Source organism: Macaca mulatta, chromosome 12 (genome assembly GCF_049350105.2).
Source record: "Macaca mulatta isolate MMU2019108-1 chromosome 12, T2T-MMU8v2.0, whole genome shotgun sequence".
NCBI classification, from domain to species: Eukaryota; Metazoa; Chordata; class Mammalia; order Primates; family Cercopithecidae; genus Macaca; species Macaca mulatta.
This window is the reverse complement of record NC_133417.1, coordinates 86443468-86469003: the sequence shown is the minus strand read 5'-3', so window position 1 is coordinate 86469003 and position 25536 is coordinate 86443468. Positions and strand designations below refer to the sequence as shown.

At 36.4% G+C, this 25536-nt stretch overlaps 2 protein-coding genes across 4 annotated transcripts in view; one reads left to right on the top strand and one right to left on the bottom strand.

Annotated features, from left to right (window-relative positions):
• CERKL (ceramide kinase like) overlaps nt 1-13563 on the top strand; it is a 121072-nt gene extending 107509 nt beyond the window's left edge. For both annotated transcript variants that reach the window (XM_077956608.1, XM_077956610.1), the window contains 7 exons: nt 2038-2112; nt 2861-3038; nt 3116-3175; nt 3924-3949; nt 4045-4153; nt 6975-7071; nt 12493-13563. In XM_077956608.1, coding sequence (XP_077812734.1) covers nt 2038-2112; nt 2861-3038; nt 3116-3175; nt 3924-3949; nt 4045-4153; nt 6975-7071; nt 12493-12669 — 722 coding nt within the window. In that variant the 3' untranslated portion in view covers nt 12670-13563. The remainder of the gene's footprint in view (nt 1-2037; nt 2113-2860; nt 3039-3115; nt 3176-3923; nt 3950-4044; nt 4154-6974; nt 7072-12492) is intronic.
• The window catches only part of ITGA4 (integrin subunit alpha 4), an 83071-nt gene continuing 70602 nt past the window's right edge, over nt 13068-25536 (bottom strand). Inside the window, exons 22-28 of one of the 2 annotated variants that reach the window (XM_001100929.5) lie at nt 25409-25499; nt 23179-23286; nt 22185-22310; nt 21061-21180; nt 17948-18046; nt 17377-17496; nt 13068-16862 (exon numbers count right to left, since the gene is read on the bottom strand). In XM_001100929.5, the coding sequence (XP_001100929.2) occupies nt 16767-16862; nt 17377-17496; nt 17948-18046; nt 21061-21180; nt 22185-22310; nt 23179-23286; nt 25409-25499 (760 nt within the window). In that variant the 3' untranslated portion in view covers nt 13068-16766. The remainder of the gene's footprint in view (nt 16863-17376; nt 17497-17947; nt 18047-21060; nt 21181-22184; nt 22311-23178; nt 23287-25408; nt 25500-25536) is intronic. The other variant, XR_013401888.1, reaches the window with a different exon arrangement.

Here is a 25536-nt window from a genome sequence, read left to right as displayed (position 1 = left end):
TTAGACTTGGGTTCCACCCCCCAGATATCTCATTACACCAACAGTGTAAAAGTCTTCCTATTTCTCCACAGCCTTGCCAGCATCTATTGTTTCCTGACTTTTTAATAATCACCATTCTGACTGGTGTGAGATGGTCATTGTGGTTTTGATTTGCATTTCTCTGATGGTCAGTGATATTTAGCTTTTTAAAATATATATATATATATGTTTATTGGCCACGTAAATGTCTTCTTTTGAAAAGTGTTCATATCCTTTGCCCACTTTTTGATGGAATTGTTTTTTTCTTGTAAATATGTTTAAGTTCCTTATAGATTCTGGATGTTAGACCTTTGTCAGATGGGTACATTGCACAATTTTTCTCCCATTCTGTAGGTTGCCTGTTTACTCTGATGATAGTTTCTTTTGCTGTGCAGAGATAGTTTTCTTGATTTCTTTTTCAGATAGTTGTAAGTGTACAGAAATGCTACTGATTTTTGTATGTTGATTTTGTGTCCTGCAACGTAACTGAGTTTGTTTATTAGCTCTGACCATTCATGGAGCCTTTAGGGTTTCCTAAATAAATGAGATCGTGCCTACAAACAAAGGCAATTTAGCTTCCGTCTTTATGATTTGGAAGCCTTTTATTTCTTTCTCTTGCCTAATTGCTCTGGCTAGAACTTCTGGTACTATTTTTATGAGAGTGGTGAGAATGGGCATTATTGTCTTCTTGAGGTACAAGACATTGTTTCTCAACTCATGCAAGTCATTTTAATAAGCACTCAAGTATTGTCATTCCTGCTTGACAGTAGGCCATATTTTGAGTAACAAGGGTCACAGCATAACTTGCCTTTTGGTGAATCAGTTGGAACCAGTTTGCCAGTTCATTACAATAAACTTTTCTTTGCATTGGTATTACTAAAAGTAATTGTGCTTATTTATTATTAATAATTAAATATGTTTATTCTTAGTTACCTAAAAAATTATGATTTTAATGACCTCTTGGTTGATAATGGCTAAGCTGCCTTAGCTTCTCCAATTTAGTAACCCAAGTACATATCAGTTCGAAGTAACACAAATGGAAGCAATTATGTATGATCACATAGAAATGCTTCTGATTAGCAAAATCCAGAGGACTGGTCTTTGCCTTGATAACCGGAACACACCACATCCATGCTTTCACAGCTCTTGGCTTTTACTGGGCTTGTTATATTTTTTAATTCAAGAAAAATTGTAGCTTCATTCATTCTGTTCTTAATAATTTTAAATTCTCTTTAGCCTCCTGGGAATGGGAGGGGCTAGCTGGTATTGTCCCCTGTATCTCAGATTTCAGTCACACATAAACATTAAAGGGGCCTGACTTGGGGAGCTCTTTGCCTCTGTGGACTGGTGGGGAAAATCCAGGTGTGTCTTAAATTCTAATCACGAAAATCAGAAATCATAATGTTTCAAATACAAATCTTCATACATGGAAAATACAATGGAATTAAACATTTTCTTCAATGTAGGAGACATTTGTGAGATAACAGGGGATTCTCATTTGGCTAAGAGCTTACCTCTAAGACTCATTAAATGTATTTAGAGCATATTTTTTGTAGCTTGTAGTTATTTTATTTTTCTGAGTTATTATTTGGATTATTTTCTCTTTTATTTATGTATGCATTTGTCTCTGCTCCCCAGAGGCATCCTTTTGCTGTTGATCCTCATTTTGGCATTGAAGCTAAAAACCCATTTATTAAGGTTGGATGGAGTGGGCTTTGATATAGCTAGCATTTGGGAGGTAGAAAATAGACATTCGTGATCAAAGAAGCTGTAAGCGGTTACTATAAACTATTTTTAAATTCCTAAGTAATTTAAATATTCAAATAATTGTGTAGACATTTGATGTGCATCTATAGTGTGAATAAGAACTTCTAATATTCACATTAACTTTTCTGATTTTATAAATTCTCATTTATTTTTCATCTGAATATTGCAGAATGACATCTATATAAAGTAAGAGCAAATGTTAATTGAACACATTCTACCCTGATAGTGCATGTTTTAAAATTGCTTTGGCAGGATCTACCAATGTACTGGCACATTCTCTTCATGGAGTTCCTCATGTGATAACTGCAACGTTGCACATTATAATGGGTAAGAATTCTTCCAAAGCAGTTCACATTTTATAAGGAAATTTTGATTTATATAAGGAAGGCTATCTTATTTCCATCAGACTTTAAAGAAAGGCAGGTTCTTTGTCTCTTAAAGTAGAGAAATGTTTGACTAAAAGATAAAAAAGTAGTGCTTCACTATGTGGACTGCCTGTCTTTTCAAAATACTTGCTTTGTAAAGAGCAGTAAACTAAGTTTTACTATAATCTCTATAGAAAAAGAATGTAGTGTGCTCAAAATAATTTTATAACCAGATGAAGAAAATTAATGCATACTCCTTAAGTATATCCAACACTGTTGTAGGACTGTACCAAGGCTCTAGGACTAGGATTATGTTATTAATGAAAAAACATACCAGAAAAAAAATTTCAGCCAGTGTATGTCTATAGATATTTTATTAGTAGAAAGCATATAAGCTCAGGTGTATGTAATACCAAACTACTGCTAAATCTAAGTTTACCTTGCCCATCTACTTTTCTTTGACCATGTTTCATAGAAATAGCAATAAGCTGAAAAATTTAGTACTCTGTGTTTCTTCACTAGCACCTGAATAAGTTAAAAAGGGTAATTGTTGTAGTTACAGATAAAGGGAACTGAAGAGAAAGTAAGGATGTTCATGGTCTACTGTACCTTGAGATGGTCTCCTATAAGCCAATAAATATGCTCTCTTATATTTGCTGTTTTGATACAAGTCCTATACTCACTGACTAATATTTAATATAATATTCAAGGGCACGTAGAGCTGGTCGATGTCTGCACCTTCAGCACCGCTGGCAAGCTTCTTCGCTTTGGGTTCTCAGCCATGTTTGGCTTTGGTGGAAGAACTTTGGCTCTGGCAGAAAAATATCGATGGATGTCCCCTAACCAACGGAGAGATTTTGCTGTTGTTAAGGCACTGGCAAAACTTAAGTAAGTCTTTTTCTTAAACCAATAATTTTGTATCCCAGGTTCAATGACTGTTAATAACAAATTTCATTATATTTTAGGGCAGAAGACTGTGAAATATCATTTTTACCATTTAACAGCTCTGATGATGTGCAAGAAAGGTAGGTAAAAACTCAATGTAATACAGATAACCTGTATCTTTCTTTAAAGCATAAAACATTCTGACAAACAATTGATCAGACTTACGATCTTTGGTTATTTTTCTAACACGGTAGTAAAGAATATAGAATCACAGACTCTTACAGGTCTTACTAAGCAAACAACCACTTGCTCAGCCTTTTTCTCTTCTTCCTTCTTTCTTTCCTCCCTTCCTTCCTGCTCTGTCCCTCCCTCCCTCCCTCATTCCCTTCTCTTTTTCCCTTCCTTTCCCTTTTCTTTCCCTTTTCTTTCATTTATTTTTTTCCTTTTTCATTTCCTTCTTTTCCTTTTTCCCTTTCTTTCCTTTTCCCTTTTCTTTTGCTATTTATTGAGTGCCTATTATATGCCAGGCACTTTGAATACAACAATGCATCAAAAAATGAACAAAACACACAGTTTTGTCCCTCATGATAATTTTGGTCTAGTGTGTAATATAAATATTAAAGCCATACTAAAGAAGGGTTATAGTCTTTAAAGAAATAGTAAATTATTGTTCCTTATAATACTAGTTTATCTTTAAATGAATCAACACATTATGTTGGCAGCAATAAAATTGTACACGTTTTTACTTACTATCTAATCAAAGAAAGTAACATATGTAATGATGAGTTCACTAATTTTCTCATATTTAATCGATTTGTGTGTGCGTGTGTGTGTGTGTGTGTGCGCGCGCATTACCTGTTTTATAGCTTTGTTTTTTCTTTCCTTTAGGAGGGCACAGGGATCTCCCAAATCTGGTGAGTACAAAAGTATCTCCTTGAGAACTGTGCCAGGTTCTGTTGACATTTTGCTCTGGTGAGAGAAAATAACCAATCACTCTCATTACCTTTAGACTGTAATGATCAATGGCAAATGATCCAGGGTCAGTTCTTGAATGTCAGCATTATGGCAATTCCTTGCCTGTGTTCAGTGGCACCTAGAGGCTTGGCACCTAATACCAGGTTAGTAAGCATTTTTATTGAATTGTTGATACATTTCTTATAGACCATTTTTTTCCAGGATATCCAATTAACTGTTGGTTAGCTAGAAACTTAACTGGTAGTTTATCTTTGTATATTAGAGAGTCTAAGGGATTTGTCATCACAGTAGGTTGGGAACAATTGTTGAACTAGAATAATTATCAGATAATCATTGACTATTTAAGGTCACTGAGGCTAAAATATTTCCTAAGTTTCATTGATATAATTTTATGCCTACTTTGCTTGATTTATTCATTTAGTTGTGGAGAACATTATATTAAATGCTGATATTTCTTGTGAATGTCTTTGCTTTCCAACTTTAATGCAAACATAAACATCCTTAGCATGAAAAATCACATATATGTATATTTGATACTGTATTAGTCTGTTTTCATGCTGCTGATAAAGACATACCCGAGACTAGGTAATTTACAAAAGAAAGAGGTTTGATGGGCTTACAGTTCCACGTTGCTGGGGAGGCCCCACAATCATGGTGGAAGATGAAAGGCACATCTCACATGGCAGCAGACAAGAGAGCTTGTGCAGGGAAATTCCTATTTTTAAAACCATCAGATCTCATGAGACTTATTCATTACCATGAGAACAGCACAAGAAAGACCCACCCCTTGATTCAATTATCTCCCACCACGTCCCTCCCACAACACATGGGAATTATGGGAGCTACAAGATGAGATTTGGGTGGGAACACAGAGCCAAACCATATCAGATACCTTTAGTCAAAAGAAACATTTCAGTTCTATTTAATGTGAATAGTAGTGCATATCAATCTCCTGCCCACATTTTCAATGGAATGAAATGTGAGACGTCTTATATATATCTTTTTATCCATAGGATATAGACATTCCTTCTCTTGCACATTCTTCTTAAGCAGCTGTCCATTATGGGGCTGAAAATATTTCTTTCCTAAATCCAATCCTGTAGAGCGTAGGAGAAAGGATCATGTGTGCTGTGAAATATAGCCAATAAACAGGGAAATATTCAAAGTTAGAGAAGAAAACAGAAAAACTGCAAACTTGGATATTGAAAACCCAGATGGCAAGGTCCTCATTAATTACATCTAGTGCTAAAACTTGAAAGGAGTATTTTGAACCTTGTGTGATTTAGAAATTGAGCCTGGTGGTTTTCCCCCACACCCTCAGAAATCCTAGATAGCTGTGTGCTTTTGTAATGTAGTTTCCCTGACTAAACTTGAAGACGTGGCTAGCTGACCAAGGAGCTATGTTTGGCAGGACTTGAGACAATGTTTATCTAACCCTGCTTGTTCAAGGACCTTCTTGGGAGGGTAGACCTCTTCTGGGAGCAGTTGATTCATAGCTCCTTCAAAGCCACTCTGTAAATGTTCAGCTTGACTAGGATTCCACTGCTGACTTTCCAGGCTTAATCAGTATTGATGAATTTTTCAGAGAAGGATGACTAATTAGAGATTTCTTCTGTGGTTTATACTCACAACATGCCATCTTTGCAAAGGCCTTTCGATCAAGACTCACTTGACCAGAGATTTTTTTCAGAAATGTAGCTTCTGATGATTCAGGATGATTGAACAGGAGATTTCACTTTCTGCTTTTCCCCCCACCATGATAAATAATAATTTATGTTAAAGTATCTCAGTGCCAATTGCCAATAGGAACTAATATTCTTGTATTCTAAGTATTCTAAGAGTAAGTATGTTTATAGATGTGAGACATTTAAAGCAGTGTCAGCCAGTATGTTGTGTTTCTATTTCAAGTAAAGATTGCAAAGCAGGCATAGGATAATGCTTTTAATGTTTACAAAATTACGCAATTAAAAAAAAAAGATGCACAGTAACACTACCATGAATGTTTTGGTGCTGTTTATTTTTAATTGGGAAGAAGCAGCATGATGGAAAGAGTGCTGAGCACCTGGGGTATTGGTGCTGATGACCATTTTTTCTCCGTGTGCCTTTGAACAAATCACTTAAACTTGGAGTTGTCTTTTTTTCTTCTATGTGAAATGAGTGAATGATGAGATAATCTCTAAGGTCCCTTATAGCTCTGACCTGAGCTTCCATAAGATACTAAGAGCTCTTTTTTTATTTTGTTGTTAGATTAACTTCATGTTTGCACTGAAATCAAGCTAGAAGTCATTTGTATGTATTTCTGCAAACTGCCTTCTATAGCTTGATGCATTTGCAAGTGGCTGTTTTGGCACTAAATCACACCTCTGAATTTTCAGTCTCATATATTGGATGGAACAGTTATGCAAGATTAAAATGTTCAGTCATTTAACTGAACATGTGTGGCAGCATTTGTTCACTCCATTTCATCCATCCAAAGGCCACTTTGATTTATTTCATTTCCTATGTCACTTAGACCTTCTGTCCATAAATAAATATTTAAATCACACTTTAGATTTTAGAAAATGTTGAGCTATTTGTTATACCACTTGTGCATATTAACTATTCTATAATACATCTTTTAACAACATAGTTTCACATTTAGAGTTTCTAATTACATTGTATTTTAAATTATGTCTTGATATGTGAGTAGGAAGCTTGATGGTTTGTTTGTAAAATGCTCTAATGTAAGAGCTTATTGAGAAGGAAGCCAATGATTTAATAAAACTCATTTGAAAGCCTGCATCATTTAAAAAATAATAGCAAGATACGGTTTATGAATTTTAGGTAAATGTAACATGGTGATTTATCTGTCTTGTCCAATACTTTCAATAAACAGTATACTTGTTATAAGGAACAGTGTGTCATAATTTTTGGTATAATCTCTCAGTAAACTTCTTAATGTCTAATAGAAATATTTAATTTCAGATTAAATAATGGAAGTATGGCTCTTATAATTGCCCGAAACACTTCTCGGCCAGAATTTATAAAACACCTGAAAAGATATGCCAGTGTAAAAAATCAGGTATAGTAAATTCTTTTTGTTACTTATTTGTAAAGCTATTAATCATATAGAAGAAAATGCTACAAGAGTTGACATCGAGTCCTGCCTCATAAGGTGGTTTTATTTTCTTCTGAATATATTAAACTTTTTTTCCAATCTGTTTCATCCAAATTTTGAAAAGCATCCACCAGTATTAATATAGATTGGCCTTTTTTGAATGATGAATTAGTGGTTATGTATATATAACCACAAAGATAAAATAAGAAATGTAGTGTTATCTTGCAATGTGAAGTAAATTAAAGATAAAATTACATACTCAGGCTGTTCTTCAGAATGAAAAGAAGTGAAACTTGAGAGTGTAGCCTTCTTGATATTATGGCAGCAGACTTTCTAAAGTTATGATCTTTAGATCTTCCTGACATTTGTTTGCATATCTGCGTATGCTCATTGATTGAAATAGATCTGTAGATATGTATTTAAAAATATGAGACTTTTATATAAATATTCATTCAAAATGAGGATGTGTGAAGATATATATTTCCACTTAAGTCATTTGCTTTAAAAAGAAACAGTATTACAAACCATATTATTTTGGCAGATATTTTGACCTGATTATTAGGAAAATGATCCTAGAAATATGTGAATTTCTGAAAGTGTGAGTCTTTCAAGTACATAGGTATGGTTGTAAAACCCTATAGTTTCACACTTTTTGTTTTTTTTTGAGATAGAGCCTCACTGTGTTGCCCAGGCTGGAGTGCCATGGCGTGATCTTGGCTCACTGCAACCTCCAGCTCCTGGGTTCGAGTGATTCTCCTGCCTCAGCCTCCTGAGTAGCTGGGATTACAGGCTCACGCCACCACGCCCAGCTAATTTTTATATTTTTAGTAGAGACAGGGTTTCACCATGTTGGTCAGGTTGGTCTTGAAAGTCCTGACCTTGTGATCTGCCCACCTCGGCCTCCCAAAGTGCTGGGATTACAGGCGTGAGCCACCACGCCCGGCCCACACATTCTTGAAGTTATAAAATGGTGCTTGGATATAGTTGGGAGAGCACAGATGGGAGGAGGAGGAGGAGAGTAAACCCAGCCAATGACTGGCAGCTGAACCTTGCTTATGTACCATAGCCATTGCAAGTCTCTCTATTTTTGCCTCATTATATTTTCAAACTTTCTTAGGTCATCTTCATGAAGTTTGATCTTCTGTCTATAACATTATTTGATCCTCATGTATTGAACAACTAAGTGGGCTGCTTAGGAATGTAAATCATAAAAAAATTAGATACAGTCCCACTTCCTTATATGTCAAAGTAGATCAGCAGAGATAATGTAGGTTGTGAGCCTGTTTAACAACTTTATATATGTGTTTGGGTGGAATATGGAGACTTACTGATTTTTCAAAGGAATGTATGCATTTTCACATTTTACTAAATTTCTAAACGTTAAAATCAATTTTTAAAAAACCCAAAGCACTATATATTCATTGCTGTTTTTAAGTCAGAAAATAGAAACAAGAAAATGATTTTAAGCACTCAAAATTCCATGTTCCTCAGGATAAGTATCGTTACATTGGTAGAAGTTTTTCCAAATCCTTTTTTATTACATAAATGAGAAGTTAAGTGACTATTAACCTCATTCATGTACCCCTATTTGAGAACTTAAATCGTCTTAACCTATTAATGTAACCCTGAGAAGTTCTGTACTTATTTTGGGGAGGTGTATGTTGCACAAACTGTTTATGGAAGATCTCTTTTGAAATTGCCCATGGGGCAAATCTCTTAGGCAAGTTTTGTAAACTTTTTTTTTTTTTTAAATCAATATACCTTTCTTCTGATTTTAAAAGCAGTGGTTGCCTTACACATAAAGACAGACATACAGAAAATAATACAAATCTGTGTCGATAGGAAGATGCCTTCTAAAAGAGATAATATTATGCAGGATTTATCATATTTTCTCATGTACTCTACCAGGCATATCTTGCTTTTGACACAAGAAACAGTTGCCAGTGTGTGATTCACTGGCCTTAACTCTGATTTATTTATCAACTTTCAAAAATTAAAATCCATGCTATTTTTTTTTTTGCAAATAATTCTAAAATATTTTGTATAGTGTATATAGTAAGAATAATTAGGTTGATTCCCAGGGTGACTGCTTTCAAGCAATGTTAATTTGATCTGTTAATTATCTACACAGGTGTGTCTATTTAGGCTCTTTCCTTCATGGTGACATTAAAAATGTGAATTTATATAAATTTTGTAAGATTATGAAAATCAGATCTATGTAAAAATCATATCTACTGCATAATTCGTAGCAGTGCTGGTATTCAGGAAGGAAAATATGACAATTCAGTTTAAGGAGAGTAACATCTGCTTCTCTGAACCATGTTTACCAGGTTGAATAAGCGAGCGTTACTGTATAACACTGTAAAACAGATTGAAACAACCATGTGCAGAGTGGCTCCTGTTCCTTCCCCATCTCTATGTAAAATTAGATAGAGGGTGAACATTACCTTTCAAAGTCCTTGCAGCTCCATCCTATTGCTTTGCCCCCCTTCTCACTGTCCACACTTTTCTCTTTCATTGTGACCCTTTTTGGTAGGGAGTTTATAACCTTAAATGTGAGTGCTTCCCCCAGGATTTGTTTACAGTGCTCTCGTCTTCTTAGGATGCCCTCTCCTGGATGGCCTCATTGCCCCTCACTTTTGAACTATCTGAACATCATACACTCCCAAGGGTTCTGTCATCTCATCTTATCTGCAGAACCTCTGTCTTCTTGTATGCCACAGAGGTTCTGAAACTCACCGGCATCTGGAGGCCAACATGTCTACAGCTGACCTTATCTTTTCCCCTAAAGTTGTTCCTTCTGTGTTGCTCTGTGCGGGTCAATGGCACCACTTTCTACCCATCCAAGTTACCCTGGATTGTTCCTTCCTCCTCATTCCTCACTACCAGTTCCCTAACTTGTTCTGTTGGTCTCCTCTTAAATTGTTTCTAAAATTTCTCCCTTACCTTAATTCAAACTTTAATCCTTTCTTGCTTACAGTAGCCTCCTTTTGACCTTTAAGTTCTCTGGTCTTGTCTTCCATACGTCCTTTTAGAGAAACTTTTTTCTAAGACACACATTTGATATCTCTCCTGCTTAATTCTTCAGTGCCTTACTCTTGTTGTCAGAGTAATATGGAATTTCCTCAGTCTGGAATACGCGGCCTTTGTATCCAGGTCCCTGCCTGTGTTGCAACCCTATCTCTTATTTACACCCTCCACCACATTCCCAGTGTTTTGGCATTTTATTCATTGACTAAGGTTGCCATAACAAATACCATAGAAAAGATGGCTTAAACAAACCAACATATTTCTTTCATGGTTCTAGAAGCTAGAGCTGCAAGACGATGTCAGCAGGTTTGGTTTGTCCCGGGTCTTCCCTCTCTGGTTGGCACACGGCTGCTGTCTCACTGAACCCACAAGTGAGTGGTCTTTCCTCTGTTCATCCCCAATGCCTTTTCCTATGTCCAATTTCCTCCTCTTATAAGGACACCAATCGTATTGGATGAGGGCCTGAAGACATCATTTTAGCTTAATCACCTCTTTAAAGATCTTATCTCCAAATACAGTTACATTCTGAGGTATAGAGGGCGAGAATTTCAATACAGGAATGTGAGGTCCAATGGGCATGATTGAGCACCTAGGAATCACACTGAATTCTGTGTAGTTGCTTGACCATCATTTGCCTCTAGTTTTGTAAATGCTTCCTCTCTCCAGACTTTCTTCTCCAGGCTAAATATTCTGTGTTCTTTAAGGCTCAATTCAAATGGGAAGCTTTCCCAACATCCATAGACTGTTTGCCTCCTGTTTCCTGCATTGAACTCCACGCTTGCACCATCATGGCACTTTTGTGTATCACAATTGTAACTGCTCACTTCTCCTCCCCATGCCCCAAACATACCCTCACACAGGATACTAAGCTCTTGGCTCCCTAAAGTCCCACTTTAACAATGTCTGTGGCTTCACAGTTAAAGCATTTGAAGGATGGCTAGATCTTCATTTTGTGAGGTGTGCACATGGTAACTGCTGATTTAAGATAATAGACTTACTGGTGGTGGCTGTCAATTCTTGGCATTCCTTGGCTTACAGCTGCATCACTCCAGTCTCTGACTCTGCCATCCTTGGCATTCTTCTCTCATAAAGACATCAAGCATATTGGATTAGGGCTCACCCTAATGACCTCATCTTAAGTTGATTCTACCTGCAAAGACCCTACTTCTAAACAGGTGACATTCACAGGCACCATGGGTTAGGACTTGAACATAGTTGGGATGGGGGAGGGAAATGTAATTTAGCCCATAATAGGCAGTTGTTGATAATTCATTTAACACACACGAACATGAATGATTATGTAGATAATTCTACAAGGATGAGGCATGTAGCCAAGGCTTTATACCCAAGGTGGGAGATCTAATGCAGTTACTGTCAAACAGTTTTGCTTGGGGCCCTCTAGTTCTGAACCTCAGTCACAGCAGCTGATGCCATGATATCATGTACTGTTTAACTGTGTTTATAGTATAAACCAGAAAGTCAGCTGGACTTTGGTATCTACATATGTAAAATATGGGTGTTGGGGAAAATACTAGTTTTCTGTCAACTTTTAAAACTATGTGTTGCATTGAGGTTTATATGTGGAAAAGAGGAAAAACTATGTAGATGGTGTTTAATTAGGAATATATCTCATCATTTATCTGAAAACTGAAATGAGTAGTTTTACATTCCTGCTAAAGTTACTTGGCTATATTTTCTTAATTATTTCAGAAAATACATAGTGCTTTTTCAGTATAGTTTCCTTAGGCAAACAAGAAAAAAACGCAAGTAGAAGTTTACCTTGCACCATTCTATAGTGGTAAGTAAACAGTGATCTTGCAGCTCATGTCCATTGTTAAAGTGGGAATGGGGCAAGCAAACACCTGTTAAAATCCATATTTAATTGGCTTCCTCTTTTAAAAGAAGACATACATCCCATTTTATCTTCAGAGGTTTAGACCTGAGTTCTTCCAAATTACATTCCAAGTGTGAAACTTGCACTAGTTTGCTTTATGTCAGCTAAACTAATTGACAAGTTGATAAACTCAATGGATTATATGTCTTCTGTATCTACAGGCCAGCATTAAATATTATCTTTAATTGAAAAATCTACAGTATCATTATTGTATGCAACTTCTCACAGATATGTACTATTTGTCATAAAACAATATTTCTAGGTGCTAGATCTAAACCCAGAAGGCTTTGGATAAGAGATTCCTTCTTCCAAAAAAAAATTGGAGATCCCTGCTCATAGTCTCAAAGCTATTAAAATGTCAGCATACATGTTGATATTTACTTGTGAGAGAGGGCACAGTGAACTTTGTGTTAGTAGCTAGAGATAAACCAAGTATAATGATTATTTGTATTTATTTTTAGTTCAATTTTCCATTTGTTGAGACTTACACTGTTGAGGAAGTAAAAGTTCATCCAAGGAATAATACTGGTGTATATGATCCAGAGGAGGAAGAGGATGAAACTGCTTCAGAAAATTGTTTCCCTTGGAATGTAGATGGTGATTTAATGGAAGTTGCATCAGAGGTCCATATTAGGTAAGTCTTAATTATTTCACCGCTTTATATGTCAACCAGTAAACGTAAATCTAATGGTACAATGAAAGCTCTCTTCTCTGAATTATCAAAGCAGGCAGTCGGTTAGTTTTTAAAAAATCAGTAAATCAGGGAAGCATGAAGAGACATGCACAAATTTCAACAAATAAAAAGTAACCTTACAGTTATTCACCAACTGTTTCGTAGAGCGTGGTTATGCATGTCTACATTGCCTTTCTAATTTATTGTTGTGCAGAAACTACAGATAATGTCTACAACTTCCATTTTGGATTTTTAAAAATGGATCAAGATCTTAAACCTTTTAGTGGAGCCATCTGAGTAGTCAAGTGTTAGATTTTAATCTTTCCATCTTAGTTTCCTCTCACTCATAATTACTGTAACACATTTTGTTCAGCAATTTGCTTTTATTAGGCCTTTACAAAGCATTCAACTTCCCTTCGGAACAATTTTACATAGCAACTGGTAGAAACAGGTTTAGGAACCTACAAACTCATCCTTGGTAGGCATTGTGACACTCAGTGGTTAGAAGCAGCATGCAGGGGTGCCCACTAGACATGGGTGTTCTAGAGGCATGACTATTTTAAAAAGGCAATGGAGAACATTAGACACTCAAGGAAGTCAGTTATTACTGTTGTTGATGATTTGTCAGACCTCAGTTTTCTAGATTACAGCTGTGTTTTCTACATGACAGCTCTTGTGAATGCTATGTTATGAATTTGTATTTGGCATTGTGTACCATACTTATTAGGTGTATGTGTGAAAAATAACAAAATATGTTGATGAAATAACGAATTATACATGTGTTTTCTTTACAGATTGCATCCAAGACTTATCAGTCTTTATGGAGGAAGCATGGAAGAAATAAATGATTCCAAAGTAACAAGTAATTGTTTCTAAAAGAAATGTACAAACTAGAATTTTAATATAAAGAAATATGGCCATGCTTTAAAACTGTGGTCCCCACCCTTTTAGGGACCAGTTTCATGGAAGACAATTTTTCCATAGATGGGGGAATGGTTTCAGGATGAAACCGTTCCAACTCAGATCATCAGGCATTAGAGTCTCATAAGGAATATGGCACCCTAAATCCCTCACATACCAGTTCACAATAGGGTTCGTACTTCTGTGAGAATCTAATGCTGCTGCTGATCTGAGAGGAGGAGAAACTCAGTAATGCTCCATTGCTTTAACTTTCCGCTGTGTGGCCAGTTGGGGATGCCTGTTTTTTAAACAGATATTCTAATATAAATTGCTATTTTTGATGTTACTAACAATTAGTCTCTAGGGCTTTAAAAGTCAAGATGAAATACCGATTCAAATTCTGGTTTTTACAATGTGTTTGTTGGACACACAGAAAACTTTGCAACCATCATAATACATCAATATTTAACCTAAATAATTTGGATTCTTTTATTTTTCAGGATTATGTTAAATTTCCTATATTCTGGTATAAACATAATACAGATCTCATAAGTCTACCTTGATTTTACTGCTCCCTAATACAGAGCAGTTAAATTTCAAAATCACATAGTTTGCCAAAAAAGAATAACCCATCCCTGTCTTCTTAAAGTGGTAGGGTTTTAAAATTCATCGTACAGGTAACAAAGTTGATAACAAATATTATTTTGAACTGGGCAAAATCTAGCCCCATATGTAATTGTGTTCCTCTTGTATCTGAGAGGCCTGTGTTGGACAATCATAGTACTCTGCTTTTACTGTGCTCAAATAACCTGAAATATATAGTTGTTTCTGAGTAGGAAAGAACCAAATTTAAATTTCCTTAGCGACCATCCTGGAGAAGACACTTCTAAATCGGGGCTTACATTTTTCATCTATGATCCTAGATAGTCTTCTGAAAGAACGACTAGACTTTTTATAACGATACAAAGTTTTTAAAAAATACATAAAAGTAGGCCGGGCGCGGTGGCTCAAGCCTGTAATCCCAGCACTTTGGGAGGCCGAGACGGGCGGATCACGAGGTCAGGAGATCGAGACCATCCTGGCTAACACGGTGAAACCCCGTCTCTACTAAAAAATACAAAAAACTAGCCGGGCGAGGTGGCAGGCGCCTGTAGTCCCAGTTACTCGGGAGGCTGAGGCAGGAGAATGGCGGGAACCCGGGAGGCGGAGCTTGCAGTGAGCTGAGATCCGGCCACTGCACTCCAGCCTGGGCGACAGAGCGAGACTCCGTCTCAAAAAAAAAAAAAAAAAAAAATACATAAAAGTTTATTCCTGTGTATACACACTCTGGGTTCAGGAGGTTTTGTGCTTGTGTTTCACTACTCAAATGCCTTTACAAATCTCAGAACATTCCTCACCATCACTGCAGGCCTGTGAACAGATAACTTTCATCAATTAGGATGACTGGCTAGTGGCAGGGACTTCATATAAAGAAATCTTTTCGGCCGGGCGCGGTGGCTCAAGCCTGTAATCCCAGCTCTTTGGGAGGCCGAGGCGGGTGGATCACGAGGTCAGGAGATCGAGACCATCCTGGCTAACATGGTGAAACCCCGTCTCTACTAAAAATACAAAAAAACTAGCCGGGCGTGGTGGCGGGCGCCTGTAGTCCCAGCTACTCGGAGGCTGAGGCAGGAGAATGGCGTGAACCTGGGAGGCGGAGCTTGCAGTGAGCCGAGATCGCGCCACTGCACTCCAGCCTGGGTGACACAGCGCGAGACTCCGTCTCAAAAAAAAAAAAAAGAAATCTTTTCCAGAATTGTTTTTCCAAATTGCCCTCTAATTTGATCACTTCCTGTAATGGATGTTCAAAATTCAGCCATAGCTCTCTTATGAAGACAGAATCAGGTAAAATTATATTCTGCAATTATCTATCATAAGCATAAAATAAATATTACAAAAATGATTGTATTTGCAAATAAAAAAGTATTTAAAGATATTAAAATCCAGAAAGTTATTTCATTTAAAATAGAACCTCATATAATATGAACAAACTATAAAAATATTTTAGCTGTCACTTAACATTTCATGAAAATTTTATATTCACTGTATACAAACTGAATCAGTATCTTTCAGCTAAATTTATGAATTTTGTTTCTTCATTTCCATGCAAAGGAACACTTACATTTGTAAAGATTAACAAAGAATTGCATCCAAGCAAATATTTGTGTGATAGTCAATATTTACATAGTACATGATACATATGAAGTATAGGCCCCCTAGTCTTTGCACAGCTTTGATTTTAAAGTTATTAGTGAGGTATGGTTTCCATATTTTTAAAATCAGTGTATATGAGCTAAAGTGCAACACTCACACGATCTTTTGTTTCAGAATATAAATTCGAATATTTTATAACAAAATATTTGAAGATGGTTCTTAACTATTTACTCCTGGGTATGCTTGATAAAGGTGTGTAAATATATACCTAAACACATGTATATATACAGAAAGATGGGGAAATCCATAGCTGTATAAAAATAATTATCCAGAAGTCATTTCATTAAGCTCAAACCAGTGTACATGTTCAGTCTGAAGTTTGCCCATTAGGCCTATAATATTCATAGTCTGCTAAAAAAACAAAACCCATAGGAAATGTATTATAAATAAAGGGCTTTAAAGTGATAATGGTCCACTTCCACTCATTAGAAAATTTGGGAATAGCTCTCTAAAAAATTATATTTTTAAAGAACATATTTTGAACAAGTCTCAAAGATGTATTTGAAATGAACCTCTGCCTACCCAGCGGGGTTCGTTTTACTGAGGCAAGCACATATGGTAAGTAGTATTTCAAGTCTAAGACTTCTCCAGTATGATTTAACTCAGTTATACTTTCATTTCAAGATATTTTCAAGGATTTACTTTTCTTGAATAAATTGAATGCTTTAGTGTTTCTCTACCCATTTAAAAGCTGAGAGATTATCTTCGGCTGTATTATTACCTTTGCAGTTCTTCTTTCTCAAAGAGTAATCACTGCTGAGATTTTCCCTTTGCATGAAGACATAATATGTCACGAGATCATGAGTAAAAGAAGTCCGAACAAAATTCATTTTTTCTTGTAAACAGTGTCTTAAATTTCTTTACTACAACCTGAGTCTGTTTTCCATTCTCTCAATTTGAAAGAAGTCCTTAATCATCATTGCTTTTACTGTTGATGTAACTCCAACTGTCTCTTCTGTTTTCTTCTTGTAGGATAGATTTGTATTGTCTTTTAAAGAAGCCGGCCTGAAAATAGCATTACAAAATCACTAGTGTATAGTTATAAACACTCTTATCTACTATACTCATTTCTAATAACTAAGCAGTTAACACCAATATTTCTTAAACTGCATCCTTTGTAACATCAATCATAAAGGTTTAACAGAGGTAATCAGTAAAAATTAGTGGGGACATACTGGGTTAAAGAAACATTTTTGTTTTTAATGCAGAAATTCTCAGTGAGACATGCCACATTCTCTTCAAAACTGACATTCAGTATAATTTGCAATCTTTTCCAAATGATTTTTTAAAAGGAACATCTTTCAAAACAAATTAAGAAGGCATATTTTTCTAGAAGGACTTTGGTGTTAAGAGAAATGTGAGATCAGTACTGAGCAACATAAAAAGTTAACATTAAAATAGTGAAATATTTAAATCTAAATAACTTGGAAGTCAAATAGGCTTTGAGAAAATGTCATTTTGAGTAGTTTAATGTTGGTAATTGTTAGTAGGTTAATGTTGGTAATTGTTAAATGCTTACCTTCCACATAACATATGAGATCAACAGAAGTACAATAAGTCCAAGTAGCAAGCTACTTGAAATAATCACTATGGTGAAATAACGTTTGGGTCTTTGATGATGTAGTCCTTCCAGGAGAACCTATGTGAATTAAGAAAAGTAAAACCCAAAAAGCAAAAAAGAAAAAAAGAAACAGTTTAAAAAGTTGCTTATATTTCCTTTAAAGCCCTGCCATAATCCCCAATAGTATTTAGAAGTACCCACCCTGTTTTCTTGCTGGTTCTAATATAATTGCAGGAAACACTGGTAACTGTTTAGCAGAAACAGTGAGTGTAATGGGCTCTATCCATGACTTTTCCTCCAATCTATCCAATTCTCACTGCTGCCCAATTCACCTCTCTAAAAGAACTGCTGTGTTGTTCCCTCCTGCCAGTTGTGGAAAATGCCAACTCTCAACCAAGTATTGAGGACCCTCTATGAGCTGGTCACACTCTACTTTCCCAACTCAGTTACTCAAAAGGAAGTAATTATAGACACCCTTGAAATGTGTTTTCCTATAATTTTAATGCAGCAGTTAAGAAGGTAATCTTACATGTGCAACATTCTCATCCTTGTTTAGTTCAATAACTCTTGAATTTGGCTCTGGAAAACTTGTTGCTCTTATTTCAAATTTGAGTGCTGAAGTCTCATCCTGTGTAATAAAAGAAAGATCACCATAGCCTGGTTTGTTTCCTGAAGACATATTAATAGAAATAATTTGTCAGGATCTTTACCTTCTATCTAGAGGTTTTCACAATTTACCTTCCCCAATTTACTTCACCACTTAAAATTAACTGCAGTGCTTCCTTTGGTTCCCAAAGTGTGGTCTTGGTATTAATGTATATAGTATAATCTTACTGAAATCCTTTGATTAGACTACAGCAAGAGGTAAGTTACCATTTACCAATGTTCTCCACCCTGCCACCGCATATTGCATCTATCTTATTTGGGCTTTTTATTTTTTTCTAAATTATAGAATTCAAATATAAAATCAGTGGATGAACTCAGAACTTTATTATCTAAAGCAGGGATTTTATAATGCAGAATCCATGAAGCCTGGGGACGTGTAGATGGGCTTTACGAGTTCTAAGAATCTTTAGGAGATGTGGGCATTTGCTGAGGCAGATGAGAATATATTTAGTCAGATTCTTAAAGAGGGATATGACCTTTAAAACTACTGTGTAAATGTTATTTAACATTTTAGAGCCAAAAATGACAAGCTTCATACAGATCTAGAGCAGTGGTTCTCAGCAGGGAGGTGATGAAATCCTAAGGGACAGTCAGGAATGTCTGAAGAAATTGTTAAGTGTCAGAACGTGGGAGGTGGTACTACCAGCAGTGAGTGTGTAGAGGCTGAGGATGCTACTAAATATCCTACAGTGCACAGGACAGCCCCCAAAAACATCTGGTTCAAAATGCCAATTATGGCTGCTGATGGGAAACCTCGATCTAGAGGAAAAGAGAAGGCAAACTGCAAAAGGTTAAATGACTTGCTGATGGTCCAATGACTTTGCTTTTTGCACAGTTGAAACTAAAATGGATATTTCTTCTTTGCCTGTCTACTGTATCTTAAGCACTGTTTGACAATTTCAAAAATTCCACTTGAACAAAACAGCTGCCATTTCCTTTGGCTTCCTATGTTCCATGAACTAAGTGCTTATAAAAATAATCTCATTTATCCATATTGAACAGATGAGAAAGCTGAAAAACAGAACTCCACATAAAACTAGTTTCATCTTAAACTACTCCTCATAAATATACATGTTCTTTTGTAGGAAGAAGTCCAAAATATATTTAAGTATGTTTTTGTTGATGTTTTTATTTGATTTTATGAAAGCCTTAGTTTTTCTTCTTAGCTATATTTTAAAAATAAAAGGCCTTCAATAAAATTCATCATCCCTTCATGCTAAAAACCCTCAATAAACTAGGTGTTGATGGAACATCTCCATAAGAACTACTTACGACAAACCCATAGCCAATATCATACTGAATAGGCAAAAACTGGAAGCATTCCCTTCAAAAACTGGCACAACACAAGGATGCCTTCACACCATTCCTATTCAACATAGTATTGGAAGTTCTGGCCAGGGCAATAAGGCAAGAGAGAGCACAAAAGGCCGGGTGCGGTGGCTCACGCCTGTAATCCCAGCACTTTGGGAGGCCGAGGCGTGCGGATCACAAGGTCAGGAGTTCGAGACCACGGTGAAACCCCGTCTCTACTAAAAATACAAAAAATTAGCTGGGCACGGTGGCGGGCACCTGTAGTCCCAGCTACTTGGGAAGCTGAGGCAGGAGAATGGCAGGAACCCGGGAGGCGGAGCTTGCAGTGAGCCGAGATCGCGCCACTGCACTCCAGCCAGGGGGACAGAGCGAGACTCCATCTCAGAAAAGGAAAAAAAAAAGCACAAAGGGTATTCAAATAGAAAGAGAGGAAGTCAAATTGTTTGCAGGTGATATGATTGTATATCTAGAAAACTCCATGGTCTCAGCCCAAAAACTACTTAAGCTGAAAAGCAACTTTGGCAAAGTCTCAGGATACAAAAATCAATGTGCAAAAATCACAAGCATTTCTATATGCCAACAATAGACAAGCAGACAGCCAAATCATGAGTGAATTCCCATTTGCTACAAAGAGAATAAAATACCTAGGAATCCAACTTTCAAGGGATGTGAAGGACCTCTTCAAGGAGCACTACAAACCACTGCTGAAGGAAATAGGACACAAACCAATGGAAAAAATATTCTATGCTCATGGATAGGAAGAATCAATATCATGAAAATGGCCATACTGCCCAAAGTAATTTATAGATTCAAGGCTACTCTCATCAAGCTACCACTGACTTTCTTTACGGAATTAGAAAAAACTACTTTAAATTTCATACGGAACCATAAAAGAACCCATATAGCCAAGACAATTCTAAGCAAAAAGAAAGCTGGAGGCATCATGCTACCTGACTTCAAACTATACTACAAGGCTAACCAAAACAGATATACAGACCAATGGAACAGAACAGAGACCCCAGAAATAACACCACACATCTACCTAGGAATACAACTGGTCTTGAACTCGTAGCCTCCAGTGATCCTCCTGCCTTGGCCTCCCAAAGTGCTGGAATTACAGGATTGAGCCACTATGCCTGGCCTATTTTAGCCTTTATTACCTGTTAATTTCTAAAGCCATTTCACTTAGTTGAAGTGACAGAAATATAGTTTTCGAGTTTTACTCCAAAATTTTATTTGTTGAATGTCTTCATACTATCCTGCCTATATGACTGAATTTATAGATTGTATGTAAACTTAGCCACCAAGTTGTCAATATGTTTTAGACTTACCATTTCTTTTTTTTTTTTCTTTTTTTTTTTTTTTTTTTTTTTTGAGACGGAGTCTTGCTCTGTGCCCCAGGCTGGAGTGCAGTGGCGTGATCTCGGCTCACTGCAAGCTCCGCCTCCCGGGTTCACGCCATTCTCCTGCCTCAGCCTCCCGAGTAGCTGGGACTACAGGCGCCCGCCACCCCGCCCGGCTAATTTTCTTGTATTTTTAGTAGAGACGGGGTTTCACCATGTTAGCCAGGATGGTCTCGATCTCCTGACCTCGTGATCCGCCCGTCTCGGCCTCCCAAAGTGCTGGGATTACAGGCTTGAGCCACCGCGCCTGGCCTAGACTTACCATTTCTAAAATGGATGGTCGGCCTTCCAACTGGATATGAACACTGGCTTCTTTTCCACTTTCCATTTTCCCGAAATTACATAGGAAATTTAAACAATGTGGATCAGCTTTTATGCAGTACTTGAAAGGAATATAAAAGTGATACATTAAAATTTTCAACACTGGAAAATATTTTAAAAATATTTTATATATAATTTAATATATACTCTAATGGCATTTTGAAAATCATCTTTCTATAAATATGAAATTTAACATCTGCTTTCCTCAGTGGCATTTAAATTATCTTTAAACAAGACATGAATGCTTATTTTCTAAATTATAATAAAGTATTTAAAATAGAGCATATGTTCCTATTTGTATTAACAATCTTCTGGGACAGAATTTTTTAAAAAAATGTTCTAATCAGAGTCTTGCTAAGTTACATATTCTATGTTTGTTGTAAAACGTGGATCATTTCAAGGTGATGACTGCTTCTCCAGTTTCTTTTCATACATTCACTAAGCTGAAAAGAATGAAAATTAACCCATGCCACAAAGGCTGCCCAGGTGAAGACAACATCTTGGTGTCCTGAAGGGTTTGGAACAATGTTTTGTTGGCAAATAGTGGGCATTTGTTAGATAAAAAAATGAAACTGTATAACTTTTTTTTTCTTTTTGACATGGAGTCTTGCTCTGTCACCCAGGCTGGAGTGCAGTGGCATGATCTTGGCTCACTGCAACCTCCACCTCCCGGATTCAAGCAATTCTCCTGCCTCAGCCTCCCACGTAGCTGGGATTACAGGCACCTGCCACCACACCTGGCTGATTTTTGTATTTTTAGTAGAGACGGGGTTTCACTCTGTTGTCCAGGCTGGTCTCAAACTCCTGACCTTGTGATCTGCTCACCTTGGCCTCCCAAAGTGCTTACAGGCATGAGCCACCATGCCCAGCTAACATATTTATATATGGGATAGACCCTAGGTCTTTCTCAACTCTCCAACCGTGCTTGTTCCTTCCATGCAAGAATACTACCTAAACTTGGCTTCTCTTTTATTGAAGTGACAGCTCAAACCCATTGACTTGATTTTAAGTGTTTCACTTCTCTGTTGGAAAGCAGCAACTACAACCTGAAAAATGGAAACTTACCAATAGCCTCTTATCAGTCTTGGACAAGAACTGGAACATGCCTTTCAAGGTGTGCATTGCACTCTTTTGCTGCTCTAATGCACATACTCTTTGATAATTTTCAAAGTGGCATTCTCCAGTAGTAGTCTATGAAGATAGAAAGGAAGAGAAATCTTATCTTTCATCATTGGAAAAAACAGCAAAAAGCAACATGGTTTTAAAAGTTCCAGTAGCTTATCTTTGCTAAAATATATTAAGTACCTTTGAAATTGTAGAATTTTTTTTTTTTTGACATATTTGGGAGTGACTAAATATGTGTGGCAGAAACACAAAAACCCAGCTGAATTATAGAAGGTTGGATATAGGTTCTAAGCTGATAACGTGGCCTTAAACCTTGCAGAAATGTAAAAATTGATATTGGAACATTAGCATGATATTAAATATTTCTTTTCCTTTATAGGGGAAACAATATAACACCATATTCTTCTCTCTGAATCCGGAATTTAAGTAGGATTTTAAAATCAGACCTCAAACGTATTTAGATTTGTTGACTTCTGTCTTCAACCTGGCAAGCTCAAAACAATTCTGATGGAACCATCAATGAAAGAATATTGGTTCTTAAGAAGTGGTTTGAATAGTGCTTCCTTCAAAAAAGGCTATAATCCTCATATTTGCACAGTAGTTTCAAGTGCTATGAAGAAGTCTACCAATCAAGTTACTTCTGTAGGTCCATATCACACAAAAATGTATCTTAAAATAATTATTCAATGGAGATGGTAGAATATGGTTCTGTTATTTAAATCGAATGTAAAAGTTGCACTGTAAATCTATAGCTGTAATGAAATATATAATATTCAAAGCATAACTCAATAAATGCATGGTGAATTCATAGCTTACAGTGTGACTGAAAACAGTTATCCATTTTCGCATTATTACTTGAATAAAGGATTGGTTTGCATTTATTTTAGTATTTAAGACACACAATAAAGGTCAGGTGGAAGAAATACATTTTTACCTGGACATCCAAAATGTTGAACAGCTTATCAGTTTGGGGGCTGAAAGAATTTGGTACCATTATTTCCACACTAACATTAGGAGCCATGCTATTGCCAGTGTTGATAACCTGGTAAGAAGGAAAAATTTTTAACAAATGTTTTCTATAAATGTAAGTGCAGATATCAATGAACTTTGAGGTGATCCCATATATTCCATGCAACATTTATAGTGGTGGAGGTTTATAGTTGGCAGCTGCACAAAAAAGGTAGACAAGATATCCATAGTCAGAATTTTTAAAGTTTGCTAATTTTGAATGAGTCATTATATCTAACCTTCTAGTTTTGGTATTGTTGAAAACAAAAAGTACAGGCTGATGGTTTATTGGAGAAACAGTCTTAGGAGACAAACAATATATATTTGTATGTTACATTACATATTTTAAAAATATTTGGTTCTCATGAGGTGGGCCAACATTCTGGTATTCACCAGCTAAGGGAAATGCTAACAGATGTTCTTAGAGTTCCCAAGACAAAAGTTAAAAAATGACAAGAGTTATGACCAAAACTCAGATATTGTAATTCTAAATCCTATGATGTTATTGCAAAAGCATTCTGTGCTGAGAGGATAATCAGCAGGAGAAAGTGAATAAAAATGTATTTTTATTCAGGATCTATATGCTGATGCATTCAGAAAAAAGTATGTTGTTGGGTTTTGAGAAAGCACAACAGGTTTTTAACAATACTTGTCAAAAAATGCATAACAGGATGATAAATCTGGGGATTGAAGATTCCTGAAAAGGGAAATGGGGCCAAAATATAGCCTACCGAACTGGCAGCTTAACTATAAAACCAATACAGTAAGTCAGAAAGAGATGCATCCCAACACCTCGATTAAAAAATGACCTGCAGACCTGCAGTCATTTTATGAACATGTGACAAAGATGAAGAAAGTGTCTCCAGATTGGGAACAGGTGGTAATTGCTAATCCATAAAAGAACAGGGCAGTTGCAGAAGGAAATGTCAGCAACAGAAACCTAGCAGTGCCCAGTACTACAGACAAGGTCTTCTCGATGCCATTAAATATCAATCTAAATCACAAACATCTCTGTTTGCCTAACAACAATTAAACCTCTAAGAATATCTACATAGTTGGCTAGACACAGAAATCCTATATACCACAAGTTTCTCTAGTCCCAGCCACTACATTATAAATTTAGTAGCAAATACTTAACTATTAATTGTAAATTAATAAATCATCTAGAGTACAGTTTGGTTTCTGTTTTAGTTTATCAAAGCACAAACTCCCATTGGGTTTTAAAGAGCATTTCATAGGACTTCAAAGTGGAGGAGGACTAAAATTTTTCAACATTAGTATCAACTAGTATAACAAAAATTGGAAGATACATAGAGTCAACAGGATTTCAAGGTCATTCTTTTTCCACAGATCTGGGGCAGGGCCCAGGAATTTGCATTTTGGATAGGTACCCCAAATGATTCTAATACACATTTTGAAAAGCATTGTCTTACAAAATATTATACCTAATCCAAGATTTACTCGCATATATAGATTATAAGAATGCTTGGACAGTGCTTTTGGTTCAAAGAATTCTTTTTTGGAAATTACTAATCACCAATATCTTTGATACAACAAAAATATCAGTTTGACAGCAAAAATGTTTTTAACTTAGGTTTACATCAGTCTCCGAATACTTCTGAATTATGATAGTACTCTTTACTTTAAAAGGTTACTTAATAATTGATAAAGCGCTTGTCACAGGTCGTAAACTTATGGCTTGAAAGGCCGACCAATGTGATCTTAAATGGAGATGGGAGGTAAAAGCCTCCTTTACTTTGTAGTGTTGAGGTTTTTATAAGCTTGAACCAAGAAGAAATTTCACTGATTTGCACCCAAAGATGCCTTCCCTTGGCCTGTCCTGCTTTCTGTGTGCGTCTCTAGCAAATTCATCTCACCCCATAACTTTGCCTGTTTCAAGGCATTCTCTCTGTTCCTGCATGCTGTTTCTCACCTATCCTGTAAGGAGACATGGGCTTGAATACCAGAGACAAGACAAGTGGAAGGAAAGCAGTAGGGGTCTGAGAGGCAGGAGTCCCACTGCTGCAGCCCCATTCCAGCCAGCCGTGGTCTACAGAGGCTGAGGGATATCACAGGTGTACAATGTCGCTTGGAGCAATGCGTCAGTGATAGCCTTTTAGGTTGTTACAAATATCAACACAATTAACTTTTCTTACATGGAAAGTTAAGTTCATTTTCTCCACCATGCACATTTCAGGCTCATTTTCATCATTTGATCCATACACAAATGAAGTTGGGTTTACAAACCTGGTAGAAACAAATTCAAATTTAATTAACTATCTTT